Raw genomic sequence first — 23694 nt, forward strand, 5'->3', positions numbered from 1 at the left:
ATGTCCATGTATAAGCAGTTGCCATATTTGCAAATTCCTTATGTGTATAAACAAATCAAATTACAATAACCCCTCCACATTTGTGAACTTGACATTTGCCATTTCAGTTATTCGTGAGCTGAAAAATTAAATGGGAATATTTTTGGAGCTTGCCAAAAGATTACAGAAACTTGCAGACAATGTGTAAGCCAGAAATATATAAACAATACTGAAAATGACTTCTAATACATACAATCATATAATATATACATATTAGTGTTATTTAATATTAGTTGGTGTAAGTGCATATGCTATTTTAATATTAAAAGTTATTTTTAGCAAAAAATAAAAAGTTACTCAGTACACTTCTGTCCGGTGAACTGTCAATTGTGTGTGAGCCGGTGGACTCCTTTGTGTGGAGCTGCTGATATCTCGGTCTCTTGTCTGCCTTCCTTCACTGAACTGATATTGCAAATACCACTCAAGGTCAGGATCTCCTATCATGAGTGTCCTTAAAACACCACTGAGATTTGCCTCATCCTTTGCCTGCAGTTTTACCACCAGCCCTACTTCACATGGCACACCAGGGGTCAGTGGCATGACTTTTTCACAACTCCATGAGCCCAAAGCACCCACCACCCCAGCTAATGCTGCAAATGGCACTAAAGATCCTGGATTTCAGCCTCATCATTCTCCAGTATCTCCTCTGAAGAGAACTCATAGGGCTTCATACCACTGAAGCATTTCCTAAATGAGACGGGAGGTCTTCTTTTCATCCCACTCCTGACTCGAGTGTAGTGCTGGCACTGTGTGCCAGAATGGGTCCTTTAATCCTTACACAACCCTTTAAAGTGCCTCACTATCTTTAAAAAGACTGCTCACCATTGCAGGTTTGCCATTTTTATAGGTGCCTCTGCCTCTCATGATGTAATGCTAGCTTATTCAATGGGCAACTTGATTGTTAGCACTGACAGTTTTAAAAATTGTGAATGTTATTTCCACTACAACAAATTGAAACAGAGTTGTTTAAAATAAGTCAAACTTGCCAAATCATATGGTATGTTTGTCTGGTCATTGGGAGGGGGGGGCTAAGTATTACTTGCAAATTTTTATATTCTCAGGGTCTTCCACCCCTAACCCCTGGGAATGTGAACAGGTTACCTGCATTCTGTTTGTTAAACCATGTGGGCTTTAATTACATGATGAAGTCTAACAAGTAGAGGCCTTACTGCACAATCTGATAATTTACTGGTGTGGTAAAAGGAAAATACTAAAAATTCATTATTTGATGGATTAACATCAATCAGTCAATTCTCCTCACCCTCACAATTCACACAACTCTGGTAAGCAAGAGGTGAGAACTTACCATGGCATAGGCAAATTGACTAACTAACAGAACAAGCATGGCGGCACAGAAATCTGTTTCTACTGATTTAAATCTTGTGTTTTATTGTCACTTTATTCTATTTGTAAATGTGCACTGAGCTGAATCTGTCTAATGTGCACTGCAGTATAAATAAATAAGAAATACTGACATGAATTAAACTTTAACAGGCACCTTGGGACACGTCATCTCTTCTGTTCCTGAACGTCTTTACTTCCTGAGCTCCTGTCTCACATTTACTGTTCTTTCTCAGTATCTCTCTGTTTGTTCTCTGTGTAAGAAAATTTAATACATGCAGGCACGCCCCCGCCCCCCGATGGAATGCCCCGATTTAAGCAATAAAACACAGGCAGGAGAAAGCGTCAATCGTTATTCTTTATCTAAATCTTTGAAGAGGTAACAAGTGTATTATATGTTAGCCACATTTTAGTCACATTGCTACGAAGGAAAAAATGTCCTCAGGCTCTATTTATACAATTCATTGATTAGATAGCAGCAGCATACTGATACAATAAACAATATTAAATTAAAGATTGATAATAATGCAGGTTAAAAAACAGACAATAACTTTGTATAATGTTAACGTTTACCCCCCCAGGTGGAATTGAAGAGTCACATAGTTTGATGGAGGAACGATTTCCTCAGTCTGTCAGTGGAGCAGGACGGTGACAGCAGTCTGTCACTGAAGCTGCTCCTCTGTCTGGAGATGATCCTGTTCAGTGGATGCAGTGGATTCTCCATGATTGACAGGAGTCTGCTCAGCGCCCGTCGCTCTGCCACAGATGTCAAACTGTCCAGCTCCGTGCCTACAATAGAGCCTGCCTTCCTCACCAGTTTGTCCAGGCGTGAGGCGTCTTTCTTCTTTATGCTGCTTCCCCAGCACACCACACCGCTCGCCACAACCGTTTGATAGAACATCTGCAGCATCTTATTGCAGATGTTGAAGATCGCCAGCCTTCTAAGGAAGTATAACCGGCTCTGTCTTTTCTTGCACAGAGCATCAGTATTGGCAGTCCAGTCTAATTTATCATCCAGCTGCACTCCCAGATATTTATAGGTCTGCACCATCTGCACACAGTCACCTCTGATGATCACAGGGTCTATGAGGGGTCTGGGCCTCCTAAAATCCACCACCAGCTCCTTGGCTTTGCTGGTGTTCAGGTGTAAGTGGTTTGAGTCGCACCATTCACAAAGTCCTTGATTAGGTCCCTATACTCCTCCTCCTGCCCACTCCTGATGCAGCCCACGATAGCAGTGTCGTCAGCGAACTTTTGCACGTGGCAGGACTCCGAGTTGTATTGGAAGTCCGATGTATATAGGCTGAACAGGACCGGAGAAAGTACAGTCCCTTGTGGCGCTCCTGTGTTGCTGACCACAATGTCAGACGTGCAGTTCCCGAGACACACATACTGAGGTCTGTCTTTAAGATAGTCCACGATCCATGCCACCAGGTATGAATCAACTTCCATCTCTGTCAGCTTGTCCCTAAGGAGCAGAGGTTGGATTGTGTTGAAGGCACTAGAGAAGTCCAGAAACATAATTCTTACAACACCACTGCCTCTGTCCAAGTGAGAGAGGGATCGGTGTAGCATATAGATGATGGCATCCTCCGCTCCCGACTTCTCCTGATATGCAAACTGCAGAGATTAGGTCACTTTTCTTTAAAAGGAATTCATTACAAATTCAGAAAACTTTTAACATGATTGGTTACACCTAGTTGCTAACAGGACCTGGCAGATTTTGATACTTTAGATGACCACAATTTGATTGATAGTCCTGTTTGTTTAGGATGTGCGTGACTTTTTGAATGTATGTTTTTCATTTTTGTGTTGAGGAGTTGTGTGAATTTCAAGAAGAGAAAAGAACAATGGCCTATATATATATTATGATCCAGCTTAGTACAAAACAGGAAACACATTTTATCATAGTGAATAAAAATAACAGCATCAGCTTTTAAGCATAAGCTCAGAATGATATGAGACTCAGACACATACCAGGTACACACTGGAGCAGGGTTCAAATTTAATTCTTACATCTCTCAGGTTTCTCTTGTGAAGGATGGCCGGCTTCATATTCCGGCTCTGACCCCCAGGCCGCCAGGAGGAGCTCTCCCGACAGCATGGACGGGCCCCGGATTCCTGGATACTGGATACCCTGGGGACCACTGGGAGTCGCTGTCGGGAGGCCTGTGGACTCATATATGACCTATAACCCGGAAGTGCGTCATAATCCAAGGACAGGAAGAAACGACGTGCTTCCGGAGTGAAGATTAGGACTGTTTACCCTGACCGGGAAGGAATAAGGACTTGTGGACTATTGGGCAGGAACACCTCTAGGTCAGGGTGTATAAAAGGACTCTGGGAAAGCCCAGACACTGAGCTGAGCTGGGAGGTAGGGTGGCGAAGTGTCTGGGAGAGGAGGAGTGTTTAATTGTGCTTTATTAGAGAGAATTGTTTATATGAGTAGTGTGGAGTGGAGGGTGCTTTGTGCATGTGATTATTGTAAAATAAAAGAGTCTTGTACTTTTACTTGGTGTTTGGAGTGGTACCTGAGGGTTCAAGAGGTCGATAAACGCCTCTACTGCTACACTCTTTAAATCTCCTCCTCCTCCTCACTGAGCACAGACAAACTTTCGCTTTCGTTTCTTCACAAGTCACTTCCTTGTTTGCCTGACTGATCCTCTCTGCCTCTTCTCAGACTGAACGATGGCTGATGCCCAGCTGTTAGTATCTCAGAACGAGTTCACCTGCTCGGTGTGTCTGGACACCCTGACTGACCCCGTCTCCATCCCCTGTGGTCACAGTTTCTGTCTCAAGTGCCTCACTGACTGCTGGGATCAGAGCCAAGAGTTCAGCTGTCCTCAGTGCAGACACACCTTCACCACAAGGCCTGAGCTGAACAGAAACACTCTATTGAATGAAGTTCTCAAGAAACTAAAGAAGACGGCACTCACTTCTTCTCCACTTCAGTCTCAGAAATATGCTGGCCCTGGAGAAGTGGAGTGTGATGCCTGCACTGGGAAGAAGTTCAGAGCGGTGAAGTCCTGTCTAACCTGCACGGCCTCCTTCTGTCAAACTCACCTGCAGCCTCACAGTGAAGGTGATGCTCTGAAGCACCACACACTACTCGATCCTGATGGAAATCTGAGGAGGAAACTCTGTGCAAAACATCAGAAAAGTCTGGAAATATTTTGCAAAACTGATGAGATGTGTATCTGTGTGATGTGTGTGGTGACTGGACATAAAGGTCATGAAATAGTGAAGCTGGAGACAGAAAGAGAAGAAAAACAGGTGAGAGGGGTTTACTATTTAATAGAACGAAACTAAATAACAGGAGTTAAATGGTTTGTAAATGTTGTATGAAAAAGAAATCTATTCATCCATCTTATACCCTGATTTTTCAATTATAGGAGAGTACTGAGCTGGAGCCTATTCTGGTGATATTGTACATAAGTCGTAAAACAGCCCAGGATGGGACACCCAGTATTATCCATGTGCAGTCAAGTGAGCCTAGTGGTCTCATAATGCCACATTCAGTTCATTTGTGCTCTATTTTTCTTTTAAATATCTAAGGCAGTGGGGGACAAACTACAGCCTGCAGACCAAAATTGGACTGTGACATGAATGTGATGGCACTTGAACTACAGTTCCCGGGTCCTCCCTTTGTGGAGAACGCTTTGAGTAGTGAGAAAAGCACTATATAAATGTAAAGAATTATTATTAGTATTATTTGTAGAAATATCTAACATTCTGACCCTAACAAGGCATTTTTGTCAAGGTGATATTAATCACCATGCAGTCTCCCAAAAATAATGCAACACCCCAAGGTTTTACAGCATGAACAGAAACAATCTATAGTGCTGCCACATAAAGGGCAAGTGTGTTTAGGTACTTTCTTGCCTTTGTCTTGGTTGAACGTTTTTAAAGAATTTGAGTTTGGATTTGGCTGATCTCAGGCCTTGTTAAGAGACACATTAGAGTCACATGTCAACCAGTCTACGGTGTACTCCAGGCTAAGATTCTTACAGTAAATTCAGCTAAACAATGTCAATTCATTATTGCTGTCTACAGTATATGCTCTAACTTTAAATGAGTAATCATGTAGTTAAGTAGTAATTACAGATCAATTAACAATAGAATCCCTGAAGCCTATGAAAATATTCATAATGCCAGGCCACCTTAAACCTCCTTATCAGCGCCTTTGTTTTGCAAATGTGGCAATCAGCATTGGCAGCAGGCAACTGAAGTCGGACACAAAATTCTCAGTGCTGAAGTCTCTTTATGGTGGTGTGAGGTGTCTGGAGTTGTACAGAGTAAATAATATCTTATTATTTGGAATACATATATTTCATGTGTGTTCCGTGTCTACAAAGATCTGCGTAAATGTAGGATGACAGGAAATGTGAGGCAAGAAATTCCGAACATATACCTAAAGCAGAAACTTTTTCATATTATAGTAATAATGACATGAAGTGAATAATGTGTGAAGACTGAAGTCCAAATATCAAATAATAATAATCACAAAAGGTATAACAAAACAAGTGTGCTTTTATTCAATAATATAAACAAAGAAAAAGAAATTATTTAACTTACATGTTGATGTCAATATGTAAAAACCGAAGACCGAATATCAATTGACACAAAGTAGACATGTCTGCTTGGCAGGTGCAGAGGTAAGAATTGTTGCTTCATGTTTAAGAGGTTGCAGGTTAAATCCTGGGTATTCCTGCCATTTACCGTTTTGAGTAGTGAGCTGCTATTATTATTGCTATTATATAATAAAAACATAATAAAAAGCATAAATAAATATAAATAAAACAATAATATAAATAATCATAAATATAAATAAAACATAATAAAAACATTGAAATTTGAGTCTGTAACACCCGGTGTACAGTTTTTTTACTGTAAACGATATCGCTGAATTGATATAAGCAGACACACAAATGCTGGTGAATCATGTCTTCTTTGTATGTTGTTGTCACAAGAATTTTTTTTATTCAGTTTTATTCTTGACAAAAAAAACACACTTGTTTTGTTATACCATTGTGAAAGTGTTTATTTATATTCCAGTAAACACTTGGATGAGATCAAATCTGTCTCTGTCTCTCTACTTCTCTTTCACGCATGCACACGCACATCCATACATGAAAATGTAATTTTTGAAAACGCTATGTCTTTTAAACATGAGTTGTCATTTATCATTTAAAGGTGTTTTTTTTGCGATCTTGCCCAAACTCCATGTTTTGGTACATGGTACTGACAATGCAGACAGATTTCTTCTTTTTGGGTGCATACACCATCAACACAGCACTGCCAGATCTAAATGGCAGCGTGGTGAATTGCTCACATACTAAAGTGTCTCCAGCTGCAGGTGGAAGTCCCATTTTACTTCTGGTGCCAAGCAGAGTTGTGTCGCGGTGCAGCAGTCTATTAGCCAGTGAAAGCGATTTGAAGAAGCTGTCAGTTGTACCAGTTCTGCTTTTGTACAAAAATAGCTTTATGACCAGAGTATCAGAAAGTATTTCTCCTGTGGGACAACTGGGATCTTTTCCTAAATAAGGAGTGGCATTGCTCATGTACTTTGTCTCCAAATCTGCCGCAACTCAAAACGTTATGCCAGATTTGTCAGTGTCACAGGAGGCTGGGGGTCAGACCCAGCTGGGATGCCTGGAAGGACTGGGAGGTGACTAATAAGTACCCCGGGCCATGAGGGGGCAACCGCCCTGGATGTTGAGGGGACCACGAGAAAGGAGCAAAGAGGCTCAAGCACACTGGGGCCCATGGCCACTGCCAGGGGGTGCCCCTAGCGTTGTGGAGCCCAGGAAACATGTAGTTCCGCCACACCTGGGAAGGTGGAGGAAGATCTTTCCAGCAACGCCTGGAGTGCTTCTGGGTGAAAGGGCAGCACTTCCGCCACACCTGGAAGTGCTGCTGGAAGAACATCAGCAAGTACCTGGAGCACATCCGGGTGGAGATAGAAGGGGCTGCCTCCCTACAATCAGGGAGCTAGAGTCGGGAGTGGGAGCAGAATGAAGCTCCCGGGACAGGAGGAAGAAAGGCGGCCCATGGACATCGGAGAAGCCAGTGTTTAAGGGTGTTTGGTGCAGGAGCACTGTGTGTTGTGGGGACATTATTTGTAAAATAAAGGTTTCTGACACTGACATCCGGTGTCTGTTTGTCTGTGCTTGGGCTGTCTATTACAGTCAGGCTTGGTTGAGATGTATTGCAAGAAAGGATAACGGACCTTGGTTGGAAACAGTTGCTCACCAACAGTAATATGTTGCCCTTTGTTGTAACTCAAAAAACAGTTCTCAATAAAACGTTGGCAGATGTCTGAGATCGCAGCAAATCTGTTGTTTTTCACACATTCTGCACGGGTGTCTTTGTTGTCAGAGCACAAATGCTGCATGGTAGTCTGATAGCGGTGACGGGGCATCGTATCTTTGATTGCCAGTACAACAAACAGTTCTGAGCAGGCGTCAGCCTCAGCACCAACTGTGGTCATTGCTTCTGTTGTGAAAAGAATGAACATAAATGCCATCAACTCAGAGAGGCAAATTCGTTATACAATGTCTTTATTTAAAAACTAACAGTTTAAATTGCAGAGAGTGTAAACGTGACTGAGAGAATAAAACTGAATTAAAAAAAAAACACTAACTTTTAGCCCTGCGGTGGGCTGGCGCCCTGACAGGGGTTTGTTTCCTGCCTTGTGCCCTGTGTTGGCTGGGATTGGCTCCAGCAGACCCCCATGACCCTGTAGTTAGGATATAACAGGTTGGATAATGGATGGATGGATGGATAGACACTAACTTTTACAAGTACCATACATTTACAGTGGCTGTTACAGACTCAAATCATATGTATGTTTTTATTATATAATAGTAAGAATAAGAGCAGCTCACTACCCAAAATGGTAAATGCAGGGAGAACCTGGGATCGAACCCTCAATCTCTTGATTATAAGACAACGCGCTAACATCAAGTTCATGTGCAAATTGGGGAAATCAGCTTCAGATACGGTAGCAGCTGCAGTGCCGCTAGCATACGAGACCCAATGAGTCAGTTGAACGATTATTTTACTGTATTTAGTTTTATTCTTGGATTCTTGAATTAAACTGAACAAAAAAATCTTTGAAATGAATATGAACGTCCTTGTGTGAGGTAAAGTAACATCCACCATAGACACTGCGGTCTCTGTTTGCTCAACAAGACACCAAGAAGAAATGACTGAGCTGCATTTGTATGTCCACTCTTATCCTTTCAGAGCTAACTTTTACAAGTGCAATAAATTCACACAGAAGTTACAGACTCACATCAATTTGTATATTTTTGTTATGTGATAATAATATTAGCAGTTCACTATTCAAAGTGCTAAATTTAATGACAAAGTGAGATTCGAACCTGTTACCTGGCGATCAGTAAGCAATAACTTTTCCACTGCACCATCAACACAAATCTGAAGCAGCACAGCGTTACCAATGTGACAACTGATTTATAATGAAGCACACACGTATGTGAATGTCTTTTTCTTTGTACTGACTGATAGTTGGGCTTCATGTCAATTGAGCAATTTATTTTTTCTTCAGTTTTATTCTTGAATAAATGCATACTTGTTTTTTTACACCTTTTGTGAAAGTGTTTATTGGATACTAGACAAAGAGCCCATTTTGACAACGTAACATGAAATGGGCACGAGTGGAATAGTAATAAGTATAAGCACCACAAACCTGATATAGGTGTATTGAATGAATGCGTAATTGAATCAGAACGCATAATTAGGCCTCGAGCTGTAGTCGAAATCGCCTTTCAGGCCTCTAGAGCTTTAATTGAAGTCGCCTTTCTCTTTGAATTTTTGCGGCCATAATCCGGCGCCTGCTGCGATGTTGGGGTTAGGTGTTGGTGGAAGTTGCCTTTCTCTTTGAATTTTCGCGGCCATAAATCCGCCGCCTGCCACAATGTCGGTCTCGTAAGGTTTTTCGTGCAGCAACTGTGCATTCGGCTTCAGACGTGCGCAGAAGGTGACTGCGCATTTGGCTTCGGACAGACGTGAGTGAGTGAGTGAGTGAGTGAGGATGCTGGCGAATTACGTATTAAGATTTGGACTTCAGTCTTCACACATTCTACAATTCACATCAACATTATACTGTAACATATGAAAATATTTTCTGTCGTTATTACTATGGCATATGAAAACATTTTCTATTTTAGCCGTGTGTTCAGCATTTCCTCTGTCATTCTATATTTATACAGATCGTTGTAGACACAGAACATGCTTGAAATTTATGTGTTTGAAATCACGGTATTTCATTACCTATATCAGGAAGCAGGCAGATGAAATGCTGGGAAGGAACCGTGGTGGTAGATGGGAGTAATGATGTAATCAGAAGGGGACCATTACAGTGCAGGCCTGAGAAACTTGATACCTGGCCAAGAGTGGATCCAACTAACTGGCTGAAGATCCAGAACTGTGTTGAGAACATTTAAAAGCTGGTACTGAATGAATGAATAAGATTTACTCAAATCTAATCCCTAAAGTAGTATTACGTCAGGCGGTATCTGTCAAACTGTCAATCAAATTCGATTGATGCCCTTAAGCCCCGCCCCTTTCCTCTGATTGGTGGATTTGAATGATGCATCCCGCCCCCTTTCCGCGGAATGGTGCGTGATATCCTTTCCCTCCCCTCCACCTGATTGGTGGATTTGAAGGATGCACCTCGCCCCCCTGTCAGTGGATTGGTGAAGGACCACTTGCCCCGCCTCCCCCAAACCCCTCCTTAATCCCACCCCTCCACCTGATTGGGGTATTTAAAGGAAGCACCCCCACCCAGACTCCCACCCCCCAGCCCCCCCCCACCCACCTGCTTGGCCACCTGTTGGTGACCCCCCCACAACTCCCTGCCCCTTCTCCCGAAGACATGCCTGGACATGTTGCTGCCAGACCCTCGACAAGTCTGGACATGAATGGATGATGCCTCTGCCTTGGCCCCCGGTCAGGCAGCACCTGTTTGTGGCCCCCCCAAACCCCCCTGCCCCTTCTCCCGAGGACAAGTCCAGGCATGTTCCTATCCATACCCTGCCGGCCCATTCAACATGTCCCCTGGCATGAAGGGCCTGCCTCTGCCTCGGCCCCCAGTCAGGCAGCACCTGTTGTTGGCCCTCCACTTCCCGGACCCTTCTCCCAAAGACATGCCCAGACAAGTTCCAGCCAGTCAGATCTAGCTTATAGCCGTTCCTGCCTATACTGTGTGGGGCATTTTGCTGATACGCGTAATTGGGCAGCTGACACAAGAAACAGGATCACACATATAGGCCTTTAACATAAGTTCATATCTTCCTGTGGTCGATGTAAGCGATCTTAAAACAGTGCTAGGGGCACACATTTGCTAAAAAAATCACTGTCCAAATTTCAAAAAATACCGCTGTTTTCGGTATATAAATAAGCGTTCAGACCGGGCCATTACACAGCTTGCCGTTAATACTGAAAGAGGACTCCGAATCTCATCGGGAAGATCCAGGATCACGGTATGGCATATTATTGATTCTTATACGTGTCAAACAAGTATGTTTTAAAAAAACGGAGGGCTGAATCCTTGTATTTTATTCTTAATATTAATATTTCCAAGTTGATTCTCCGGTAACTCCCTTTTTAAAAAAATATATCTGTTTAAAACGAGAGGGGCTGGGACTTTAAAGTCAAAAATGCTCATAGGTTAATTATTATGTTCAGTACCATCTCTCTGTGTGTAGGCATGTGAGCACATTCGTGTGTGTATAATATTATCTATCTATCTATCTATCTATCTATCTATCTATCTATCTATCTATCTATCTATCTATCTATCTATCTATCTATCTATCTATCTATCTATCTATCTATCTATCTATCTATCTATCTATCTATCTATCTGTGTACGATGATTAATGTACAATGTTCATAGAACTGAAGTAAGCCACCGAAACGGGTAATCCAATCAATTAAGTCCATTCCTTTCATTACTAACTTAATAGGTTCGCGAGTATAAATATAAATACACTCGCAAGCAAACTTTTTAAAATCTAAAGACTTAAATAAAAACACGTTCTGATCTCAGAGCCCCTGTGTATTAAGATATAATCTCATAAATACAGGAACATATTATAATAATCATTTACCCTATGATTCCACAATACACTTGATACGTCTAAAAATCATCCGGACTTTGGGGCGACTAGTCTGTATTAAAATAATTACATTTCATTTAGCGAAATGAATGGAAACACAGTTGCAGTATGTCTGTTAAGCCCTCATATCGATGCAAGTTCCTGGGGCCCTGTTCAGGGTTCAGTCAATCTGTCTCCAATCGGCGGTCCAAATGAGAGTTTATAAAACAAAAAATGTTTCGTTATGTCAGACTTTTAAAAACATGTGGTCCCATGCAGAGGATCCCCGGCTCCTGTGAGATTCCGTTTTGAACGAGTACGCATTTCACAAGCGGGTCCTTCTGTACATAGTTCAGAATACTGACATCTTGTTATGTCAGAGCTAATACACACCCGGCCTGCAATTTTAAACCATGCCTGAATATTCTCAGAGGAGAGACCGGGGTTGAATTTTCAGACGCCGAGACAAAACTTAATTGATTGGATTACCCGTTTCGGTAACAGAAAAAAACTACTATGGCTTACTTCAGTCCTATGAACATTGTACATTAATCGTCGTACACAGATAGATAGATAGATAGATAGATAGATAGATAGATAGATAGATAGATAGATAGATAGATAGATAGATAGATAGATAGATAGATAGATAGATAGATAGATAGATAGATAGATAGATAGATAGATAGATAGATAGATAGATAGATAGATAGATAGATAGATAATATTATACACACACGAATGCGCTCACGGATAATAATTAATAATTAACCTATGAACATTTTTGACTTTAACGCCCCAGCCCCTCTCGTTTTAAACAGATATATTTTTTTAAAAAGGGAGTTACTGGAGAATCAACTTGGAAATATTAATATTAAGAATAAAATACAAGGATTCAGCCCTCCGTTTTTTTAAAACATACTCGTTTGACGCGTATAAGAATCAATAATATGCCATACCGTGATCCTGGATCTTCCCAATGAGATTCGGAGTCCTCTTTCAGTATTATGCTCGAGCAGTACCCACAGCTGAAGTGGGGGTTGCCACTCTGGCATCCCGTGTCAGAAGAGGAATCTCCAACTGTTTTTGAAGGATCTGAAAGAAGGATCCCAGTTTTCATGGAGTGGCAAAGAGTGCTTAACTCATCTGAAAATACATAATTGTACTTGGTTATTTAAAATGGCGGGGTGTATTGGATAGAAAAAGGGGTTGTTTTAAATATACTTTTTATACAAATTATAAATTATACATACAAATTATAAAGCCAAGGATATATTTTTTATACGTGATTTAAAAGGGAACTGATGCATATTATTTAACTCTGTGTGATTTTTACAATGCTTATATCAAACTAGTTATCTTGTGCTTCACATGCTATTGCTAAGGAATAGCGAAATGGTATTTTAAAGCGCTGTATGTGTGAACTTCTCTTGCATCAGCAAAAGGTTTGAACTATCCCCACCCAGTGCCGGATTAACCAATAGGCACATGTAGCATATGCTACGGGCCCCGCAATTTCGGGGGCCCCCAAATGGTGGACCCAATATTTAATTAAAAAGTGTAGCATTGAAAAACTGGTCTTTAAAAAATATTATCTTTATGTTTTTAAACTGTAAATTTCTTACACAACAAAACTTTAGGGGCCCAACACATAAAATTCACATAAATATTATAAGATTCTTATTATAATCGAGAGTAAAATAATTCTTTAGTCCGGTTTGAACTGTTCAGAATCTAAACTTCAGATGATGCAGACCAAAAGGGCCCCCAAATCTGAAATGTGCTACGGGCCCCCAAAGCTCTTAATCCGGCCCTGTCCCCACCTGTTGCCTCTGAAGTGTGAATCGCTCACCTCCTCCCCCATAGCTTCATGCGAGAGCCGCATGTTTTGGAAAGAGCTGAAAAAATGACCGCCACATTCCTAAGGAATAGTGAAATGTTATTTTAAAGCGCCTTTTTCTATCCCCAGAATGACTGCATTCACTCTGGGATTATCTGAGTACAATTCTAACGTTTAGAAAACTAAATGCATTTCTTCAACAATGTGAAGCCTTAGGGCTGCTGATTATTTAAAATGTGGGGTGTATTGGATAGAACAGGGTGTGTTTTAGATATACTTTTTATACAAATTATAAAGCCAAGGATAGCTTTTTAAAATTTAAAAGGGAACTGCTGCATACGTCTGTGTGATTTTTACAAGGCTTATATCGAACTAGTTATCTCGTGTTTTACACGCTAAGTCTTAAAATCTTTTACCTCTCATGGAAAGATTAGCCGCGCACCCCCGCAGCATGGGGTCGGAGGAAGGGAACTTGCAGACATCTGTTTACAAGCATGCGCACGCGCAGGGACGAACAAAGCAGGGGGCTGTCAGTTTCCTGGCCTGTGGCGGGCACTGGCGGCTCTAGCAGCGCTCCGGGGCTCACATAGTTTGTAGACACGTGCCTGCACGGGGCCGCGCAGAGCACAGGCCCTAGACAGCTCGAGGGCGCGCGCAGCCCCTGTCAGCTCTGATCTCATGTGTCAAGCGTGTAGAGATCCTTTCTGTGTGCTTCGAGCTGCAGGCATGGGCCTGTGCGTATATACGTAGAGCTTCGGCACTGGCCATCTCGCGACCGCGCAGGGGGCTGTCAGCTCCTTTGTGTGAGAGATGAAAGAATCACTGCTGCGGCTGTTATACTGCAGAATCTGTCTGTGAGATGGTGAAGGCTGGACCTGTAAGTTGGCTTAGATAGAAAAGATTTTACAAATGATAAAGCAAAGGTTAGATAGATAGATAGATAGATAGATAGATAGATAGATAGATAGATAGATAGATAGATAGATAGATAGATAGATAGATAGATAGATAGATAGATAGATAGATAGATAGATAGATAGATAGATGAAAGGCACTATATAATAGATAGATAGATAGATAGATAGATAGATAGATAGATAGATAGATAGATAGATAGATAGATAGATAGATAGATAGATAGATAGATAGATAGATAGATAGATAGATAGATAGATGAAAGGCACTATATAATAGATAGATAGATAGATAGATAGATAGATAGATAGATAGATAGATAGATAGATAGATAGATAGATAGATAGATAGATAGATAGATAGATAGATAGATAGATAGATAGATAGATAGAAGTGGGGGGCCAACAACAGGTGCTGCTTGGCTGGGGACCAAGGCAGAGGCATCATCCATTCATGTCCAGGCATGTCTTCAGGAGAAGGGGCAGGGGGTTGTGGGGGGGGCCACCAACAGGTGGCCAAGCAGGTGGATGGGGGGGGCTGGGGGTGGGAGTCTGGGCAGGGGTGCTTCCTTTAAATACCCCAATCAGGTGGAGGGGTGGGATTAAGGAGGGGTTGGGGGAGGCGGGGGCAAGTGGTCCTTCACCAATTCACCGACAGGGGGCGAGGTGCATCCTTCAAATCCACCAATCACGTGGAGGGGCAGGGTCAGGATGTCACTCACCATTCCGAGGAAAGGGGGCATGGCACATCATTCAAATCCACTAATCAGAGGAAAGGGGCGGGGCTTAAAGTCATCTATCAATTTTGATTGACAGTTTGACAGATACCACCTGACGTAATACTACTCCCTAATCAGCAATGTGCTTCTGATTGCATTTGAACCCCTGCCTATCCACCTTTGGAAGCAGTCAGAGATAAAAGGCATTTACAGGGGAATGGCTTGGAAAACAAACAACATTTCTTTCTGTGAAAGATATTGCACTCTATCACAGATCCATACTCATCATTAAAATGTGTATTAAATCTATTGGGTGAATTTCATATAAGTTAATTGAATAAGAGTGTTCTCTACTCTGCAAATGTTCTTGCAGGTCACACTAACTCTAGTCACTTTTGTTTTATCATCTCATCAGAATCAGAATCAGCTTTATTGGCCAAGTATATGTACACATACAAGGAATTGGACTCCGGTTTTACCTAGTATTGTCCCTGATGCTGTGAGATTGACTTAAGTGTTCATGAGAGTGATGGCCTGAGGAAAGAAACTGTTCACATGTCTGGGAGTTTTGGCGTACAGTGCTCTGTAGCTCCTACCAGAGGGAAGAAGTTGAAAACGGTTGTAACCAGGGTGTGATGGGTCTGCAATGATGTTTCCTGACTCGAGATCTGTATAAGTCTTGAATGGAGGGCAGATCAACACCAATGATTTTTTCTGCAATCCTGACTGTCCGTTGAAGTCTGTTCCTGTCCTGTTTTGTGGCTGAGCCAAACCAGACTGTGATAGATGAACAGAGAACAGACTGGATTACTGCAGAGTAAAATTGGATGAGCAGCTCCTGAGGCAGGTTGAACTTCCTGAGCTGGCGCAGGAAGTACAACCTCTGCTGGGCCTTTTTAACAATTGTGTTTATGTTTAGTTCCCACTTTAGGTCCTGGGAAATTGTGAATCCCAGAAACCTAAAGTTTTCCACAGCAGACACAATGCTGTTGAGTAGTGTGAGAGGGGGCAGCACTAGGGGGCTCCTCCTGAAGTCCACTGTCATCTCCACAGTTTTAAGCTTGTTCAGCTCCAGGTTGTTTTGACCGCACCAGAGGGCCAGCTGTTCGACCTCTCGTCTGCATACAGACTCGTCACTGTCCTTGATGAGGCCAATGACTGTCATATCATCTGCGAATTTCAGGATTTTTAACAGACGGGTCTCTTGAGGTGCAGTTGTTTGTGTAGAGGGAGAAGAGCAGAGGAGAGAGGACACATACCTGGGAGGCGCCAGTGCTGACTGTTCGTGTGCTGGATGTGATTTTTCCCAGTCTCACTTGCTGCTTCCTATCTGTCAGGAAGTTTTTGATCCACTGGGAGATGGGAGCTGGTACAGTGAGCCAAGTGAATTTGGTGTGGAGGACTTCTGGAATGATAGTGTTGAAAGCCGAGCTGAAGTCCACAAACAGGATCCTAGCATATGTCCCTGGAGAGTCGAGATGTTGCAGGATGTAGTGCAGTCCCATGTTGATTGCATCATCCACTGACCTGTTTACTCGGTAAGCAAACTGTAGGGGGTCAAGCAGGGGGTCTGTAATGTCCTTCAGGTAGGTCAACACCAGTCTTTCAAAGGATTTCATGACCACAGACGTCAGGGCGACTGGCCTGTAGTCATTTAACCCTGCAATGGAGGTTTTCTTTGGAACCGGGATAATTGTGGAACGCTTAAGGCAGGAGGGAACTTCACATAGCTCCAGGGATCTGTTGAAGATCTGTGTAAATATGGGGGCCAGCTGATCAGCACAGACTTTAAGACAGGAGGGTGACACACCTGGTGCCTTCCTGATCTTCTGTCTCCTGAAGAGCTGACTCACGTCCCCTTCACAGATCCTGAGTGCAGGTATGGTGTCAGTGGGGAGGGGCAGGGGCTTGGTAGTGAGTGCTGGGAGTGTATTTAGATTGGCGTGGGTGAGAGGTGTGAAAGAGGGATTATCAAACCTGCAGTAGAACAAATTCAGCTCGTTGGCCAGTTGATGGTTCTCTTCAGTATGGGGGGATGGTTTCCTGTAGTTGGTGATGTCTTTCAAACCTCTCCACACTGATGCAGGGTCGTTGGCTGTAAACCTATTTTCTAGCTTTTCAGTGTAGCACCTCTTTGCTACTCTGATCTCCTTTGTCAATGTGTTTCTGGCCTGATTATACAGGATTCTGTCCCCACTTCTGTAGGCCTTCTCCTTAGCCTGACGAAGCTGCCTGAGTTTACTAGTAAACCAGGGTTTGTTGTTGTTGTATGTGCGAAAAGATTTCATGGGCACACACATATCCTCACAAAAACTGACGTAGGATGTCACAGTGTCAGTAAGCTCATCCAGGTCTGTCGCTGCAGACTCAAAAACACTCCAATCAGTACAGTCAAAGCAGGCTTGTAGTTCCAGCTTTGCCTCGTTATTCCATCTCTTCACCGTTTTCACCACAGGCTTTGCAGATCTTAAGTTCTGCCTGTAAGTCGGGAGAAGATGAACCAAACAGTGGTCAGAGAGTCCCAGGGCAGCACGAGGGACAGAGCGATAAGCATCCTTTAATGTAGTGTGGCAGTGGTCCAGTGTGTGTGTTTGTCCCTGGTAGGACACTGACTGGCTGACTGAATTTTGGCAGTTCTTGCCTGAGGTTTGCTCTGTTAAAATCACCAAGAACAATGAGCAGGGAGTCCGGGTGTTTGTGCTCCATGTTAGTTATCTGGTCAGCCAGGTGTTGTAATGCTTCACTAACACAGGCCTGAGGTGGGATGTAAACACCAACCAGAATAAACGAGGAAAACTCCCGCGGTGAATAGAACGGTTTACAGTCAACGAAAAAAGACTCTAAGTGAGGGCTGCCTGTTTTGATTAGTACTGTGACATCTGTACACCAACCTTCATTTATGTAGAAACAGATTCCGCCTCATTTCGTTTTCCCCGAGAGCTCCATGACGCGGTCCGCACAGAGAAGTTGGAAGCTCGGCAGATATAATGCGCTATCAGGGATGTGCTCACCAAGCCAGGTTTCAGTGAAGCACAGGACGGCAGATCTGGAAAAGTCCGTGTTTATTCTGTTTAACAGTAGCAGTTCGTCCATCTTGTTGGCCAAAGAGCGGACGTTCGCGAGGTGTATTGAAGGGAGCGCAGTTCGAAATCCCCGGTGGCGCAGTTTAACAAGCGCTCCGGCTCGCTTCCCTCGTCGGCGTCTCCTTCTAATTCCATAAAGGGCGGCTGCTCCTCCGACTAAAAGTTCTGTAAAGTATTCTGTTTGAGTGAAAGACAGTGAAAAAATTTCACCAGCGAATTGACCGATGTGTAAGAGTTCCTCTCTGCTGTATGTGATCAGAGGGGGACATCTTATCACGGAACAAACAAACAAAAACAGAGAAAGCACCAAGGAACGAGGCACCGAGGCTGCCATCTGCGGCGCCATGATGTTGTTATCATAAAGTTTAAATTGCAGTAATTGCTCAGATATATCAAAGCGTCCTAAATGAAAGCAGAGGCTGAAGCTGATGACTTAATTAAAGACAACACAAATAAATGTCTGATGAATTCTAAAGAAGTTCTGGACAGCCTCTCTTAAACTCTGCTTGATTTGACTAATTTTAGTTCAACAGGATGTCCTTGTCTTGCTCTGTCATGATAGGCTGCCTCTGCCCCTCGTTCATTGGTCAAGAGTCCTATCTTCAATTTTTTTTTTCAATATTATGTAAATGCATTTCCTACTTATGATGTGTGCTGTTATTTCTGGAAGTATCTATTTAACAATATTTTATCAAAAATGCCTGTGTTTTGTATGTTGTGAGATTTGTTTTCTGTGTACAGTTGAACCTCGGTTCATGAACGTCTCGGTACACATAGAAATCGGTTTACAACCAAAAAGTTCACCAAGCTTTTGCCTCGGTTCACGACCACACACTCAGTATACGAACAAGCCAGGTTCCCTTTCGGTTTGTACATGTTCAGTCTCTCCCTGTGCATTTCCTGTGCAGCGAGTGAGCGAGCGAGCGAGAAAGAGCGCGACACACACACACACACACACACACACAGAGGCAGCGCGAGAGAGAGAGAGAGAGACAGACAGACACACACAGGCAGTGCGAGAGAGAGAGGGCTGGACTCATAAGGTAGGAAGGCAGTTAAAGAATGCACTGGGCTTGATTTTGTTTTCACTTCTGTTTACAGCGATCGGTTCGTAGTGTGCATTGTTGCAATGTTACTTTTTTTGGTGGTTTACTAAATTACGGATTTTTTCAAATGTTCATTTTTTTCCCTGTGCTTAAAACTCATTAAAAAAAAATGTTTTTAGCCAGCAGTTGGTAGCGCTATAGCACAAACTATTGCAGTGTTAATTTTCTCTGTTTTTCAAGGTTTTCTCAGTGTTATTCAATGTTTTTACATTTAGTTTACTATTATGCTCTGCATTCTATGGTTTAATTAACTATATTTGTGCTTAAAAACTTTAAAAAAATATATATTTACATACAGTTCGTATGGTCCAAATCGGTTTACAACCAAAGTTTTGGAACAACTTATGGTTGTTAACCGAGGTTCCACTATATGTTTTTATAACAATTGCTCTTGCAGAGTGTTGGTAACTATTGGTTTGTATCATAAACTTTTTTTTATCTTTGTTCTCCATAAAAACATGAAATTAAACATTTTTCTCAGTCAGCACTACACAACATGTGGGGTAAGTATCATATAATACAAATTTAATTTTAGATGGAGTATTCGATTAAATTGGCCTTCTAACTGAACTTATCACAAACACGTCTTAGTAGCTTCACTTATCTCAACTGACTCAGAAAAATCACTAAACACATTGCAATGTTCTCACAAATCTCACTTGTATTATTAAATGATGTTGAAGATCCAACCATTGCAGCCATTATCTGTTGTAAGTGCCCCAAGAAGAAGAACGGGCATCTCAACTGGGATGGAGGATAATTTCTTATCCAGACTGGATGCTTTAATGGAAGGATTGCTGCACTGGAGACATTACCCAGCCGGAAGTCTTATAATCTTCATCCCAGCTTGGATCTGTTGGTAATAAATGGGCTGGGAGAATGTGTTCTTCAAGACTGATCCCAATCAGGGCACCTACAAGGTTGTATGGGAATTGGAGTGCAGAAATACAGCACTGTTGGGGTCTTTGGGTGCTGCCAGAGGAAGCTGTTGAGGGAGGACAATACTGGTTTCCACGTGACCTGGAAGTGGACAATACTGGTTTCCACGTGACCTGGAAGTGCTCCGGGTATGCAGTTCAGTGACACTGGAAGTAGCCACAAGTCTGGCTTGAAAAGGAGCCTGCTGTCTCCTGACTCTGACTCCTTATTGTGATGACACTCTTGGAGGAAGGAACTGAGTAAGAACCTGTGTGAATTATTGTACTGGCGATTGATCTTTTGCACAGGTGACTTTTAAAAAGGTGAACTGACTAAATAAATAACTTTTATTTAAACCCAGAAATGTATTGAACATTACTATGTCTGTGATTTGGGATTCTGTGGCATCCCCATGTGGTAACCTTGGCATGGTTGTCAGGATTTCCCAGCTGTCGGGACCAGACCTGTAATACTACACATGTGGCACCAATACCTGGAACCAGAAATGGGCAAAAGATCAGGTAGGAAGACCAGCAGATGGGGGAGTGATAGATGTCCAGCACAGCCCAGTGACCATCTGGGAACTCAAGTAATTTGGAAGACAACTGGCCAACATACCAGGTCCAAGAATGGAATCCATATGGACAGAAGGGATGCTGGATGGGGTCTTTGACTGAGCTCTCTCTGAGCTGCAAAAGATAATGAGGTACGTACTGTCAAAGAGTCAGAGTCACTGAAAACTGCTACAAAAATCCTTGCAAAAACAGGCAACCTGTGGCAAGCCATCTAATGTGTTTATCAGCTCCCCTAAAAGAAGGCTGTGAGGTGCAAAGAGACCAGTGTAACATGGAAATCTCTATCACAAACCTGAATGCTGGTTTTTAAATGCCAGAATGCTTGAAGTTCAGATCTGGGGGTACGTGACTCTTCTTCTTTCTTATAAAAGACTAACAAGTCTCGGAATAAGTGTCTGAGCTGTCCTTAAATTAGTTAAGATAGAACAGACTATCCCAGCAAAAGGTCTTCTGGACTTAATTTCCTAGGTTGCTGAGGGAAATCCAACTAAGCATGTGCCAATGACTCACTGCATAAAAGCAGAAAAAGCAGAAGACCCTGTCAAAAACAAGTCAATCCCAGAGCTGAGTCGATCTTCAGGAGCTGGAGGAACTGTGCCAGCCAGTGTGGGCTTTATAGACTGTACTGAATAATCTGGAAGTTACAATCAAGGGGAATGAGAATATGGCCAAAGGCTCTGCTCCAAGCACTGATGTCGGGGAGTCAGACAGCTGCTGGGAATAGGTTCATCTGTATAGGCAAATTAATACTGTATGGTACAGTATCGGTCCCTGAATTAACTGATTCGAACAAAGTAACACTCATTCCAACAAATGTATTAGCGATAACAAAATTGCCCCTATCAGAACCTCAAATCTTTGAGGCGACTACCCAAACTAGTGAGGTGCGACTGGGAAGACAAAGGGGGCATTTCTTCACCTACACAGAAGATAGAAATCCCATTTCTTCTAAATCTTCAGACCTGACTTATATACCAGTGTGTCTTCAGACTCTTTCATTCATTTATCACACTCTTCAAGGTCAAACTCCATCTTCAATTGAACTGCTAAATTAATCCTTTCATTTAATTTTGTGTTGCTATTTATATTGGTGAAGTCAAAACTATGTCACCTACAGTGTCAATATGAAGACAACTGTGACACAAAAAGTAAGTTGTGTCACAAAATGTCAAACTAATGTGTTGTAAAAATGTCAGGACTCAGAAAGAGAACATGAACTCAAAAACTGAATTCTGGTAAGACCACGCGTGTCCTCTTGTGTATCCAAACAGAAACAGCTGGGGGAGACACTGAGTAAAATCAGGAGGAGGCTTGAGAAGAGAGAGAAGACACTGAAGGAGACAAGGAGGGCAATGGAGAAAATGAAGGTGAGTGGCATTAAAATGACACATCAAATTAAATGAATAAGAAATAAATAAAAACTAGAAAAGCCGGCAGTGCTTCACTGGCAATAACAAGTGGATGCATAAAAGAATGAGAGAAGTTCTTTTATTTTATCCTCCATGGCATTTCACAGTTGACAGCATTTATTGTTATTTCAATACAGATTCAGACAGTAAAACCCTAAATTAGAGAAACATGAACTCAACTTTTTCTTTACTAATTGCTTCCATAAATGCACCTGTGATACATGCTAACCTAACATTAGTACTTACATTTTAATAATAGATCCATTGGTCCTTGGTACTGAGTGAACCACCCCAGAACCCATTCTGGGTTAGAGTCCTCATAGGAAAGTTTAGCTGTCCCCTCAGTAGATCCTTCTAAAACCTCTACAAGACCAGAAAAAGGGACAATTATTTAGATGTCTTATCCCATTCTCCCTTGCAGGCACCCAAATGGCAGCACTGTAAGAGGGACAATGCCACCCAGAATACTGAATGAACATGTCGAACTGGGAAACTGTATCTCACTGCTCTTCCATTATTCTAGTCTCCTGTTTCAGTGAGGTGCCGCCAGATATCTTGGTCAGAATACAACCCAATCCAAACTTTCCTTTTCAACATCAAATACCAACAAAAGTGTCTAATGAATGGTAATTCTTATTAGGTGACTCAATTCAATATTTTATTTTATTCAATCAGATATCAGTGGAACGACAGATATACGAAAATGAGAACACCTTCACTAATTTGATCCTCTGCATTGAGGAAGCCAAGAAGAAATTGACTGAGAGGATTAGAGAACAAGAGAAGAGAGAAATAGAGAAGGCTAAAGGAGTCATGGAGCAACTAGAGAAGGAGATTGAGGAGCTAAAGAAGAGAGATGCTGAGCTGAAGGAGCTTTCAGAAACCAAGGACCATGTCCACTTCTTGCAGGTGAGAGCACCAATCTGAGCAAACTGGGGTGTATAGGACCTGAGAACATTTAGAAGGAAATTCAAAATGTCTGAGGAGTTTTTATGGAAAGAACAGGCCATTCAACCCAAAACAGAATATCTTTTCATATTCCCCTAATATTATCAAAATGTACAAAAGTCTCTGAGTTTCTTCTTCTTTTTGCTCTTTTTTCCATGTATCTACACTTGTCTGTATGAAGAACTAAATCTGTGTGAAATTTACGCTTAACTGGCTTTATTTTAAAAGATGACACATACTCCCTTTATATTTGTAACCACCTCTGTCATGTCTCCCCCTAATATCACTTATCCTAAAACATAGCAGATTCAAATCCTTCAATCCCCACAGTTCAGCCTCATCTCTCATCTCTGGATTTTCTCTTGTGCTGTTAGGTCATTTCTCTAATATGGAGCCCAGCACCACACACAATATTCCTGATGTGGACTCACAAGTGTGTTCTTCAGGTTTTGGAGATTCTCTTCTTGATTTATACTTCGTGTATCACAGGCACTAAATAACTCAACTTCTCACTAGCTTTCTCTACTTTGACTAGTTGAGGATGACAATGGCGCACAAGTTACACATTCTAGTGCAGACCTTCTATTATGTAATTATACTGAAGAGCTCTCTTGCTGCATGTATAATTATGTTTATTTAATTTAATTCATTTCATCTCAGAACTTCAAAAAGCCCAAT

At 42.1% G+C, this 23694-nt stretch overlaps 3 protein-coding genes across 3 annotated transcripts in view; 1 reads left to right on the top strand and 2 right to left on the bottom strand.

Moving 5' to 3' along the window:
* LOC114643526 (NACHT, LRR and PYD domains-containing protein 3-like) overlaps positions 1–23694 on the bottom strand; it is a 2412635-nt gene that overhangs the window by 1468705 nt on the left and 920236 nt on the right. The gene's annotated exons all lie outside the window — the stretch shown is intronic.
* The window catches only part of LOC114643532 (butyrophilin-like protein 2), a 678491-nt gene that overhangs the window by 437339 nt on the left and 217458 nt on the right, over positions 1–23694 (bottom strand). The gene's annotated exons all lie outside the window — the stretch shown is intronic.
* Positions 4046–23694, top strand: part of LOC114643533 (tripartite motif-containing protein 16-like) — a 38356-nt gene continuing 18707 nt past the window's right edge. Inside the window, exons 1-3 of the mRNA XM_028792108.2 lie at positions 4046–4653; positions 21931–22026; positions 22744–22977. Coding sequence (XP_028647941.2) covers positions 4069–4653; positions 21931–22026; positions 22744–22977 — 915 coding nt within the window. The 5' untranslated portion in view covers positions 4046–4068. The remainder of the gene's footprint in view (positions 4654–21930; positions 22027–22743; positions 22978–23694) is intronic.

Source organism: Erpetoichthys calabaricus, chromosome 4, assembly GCF_900747795.2.
Source record: "Erpetoichthys calabaricus chromosome 4, fErpCal1.3, whole genome shotgun sequence".
In the NCBI taxonomy this organism is placed as follows: Eukaryota; Metazoa; Chordata; class Cladistia; order Polypteriformes; family Polypteridae; genus Erpetoichthys; species Erpetoichthys calabaricus.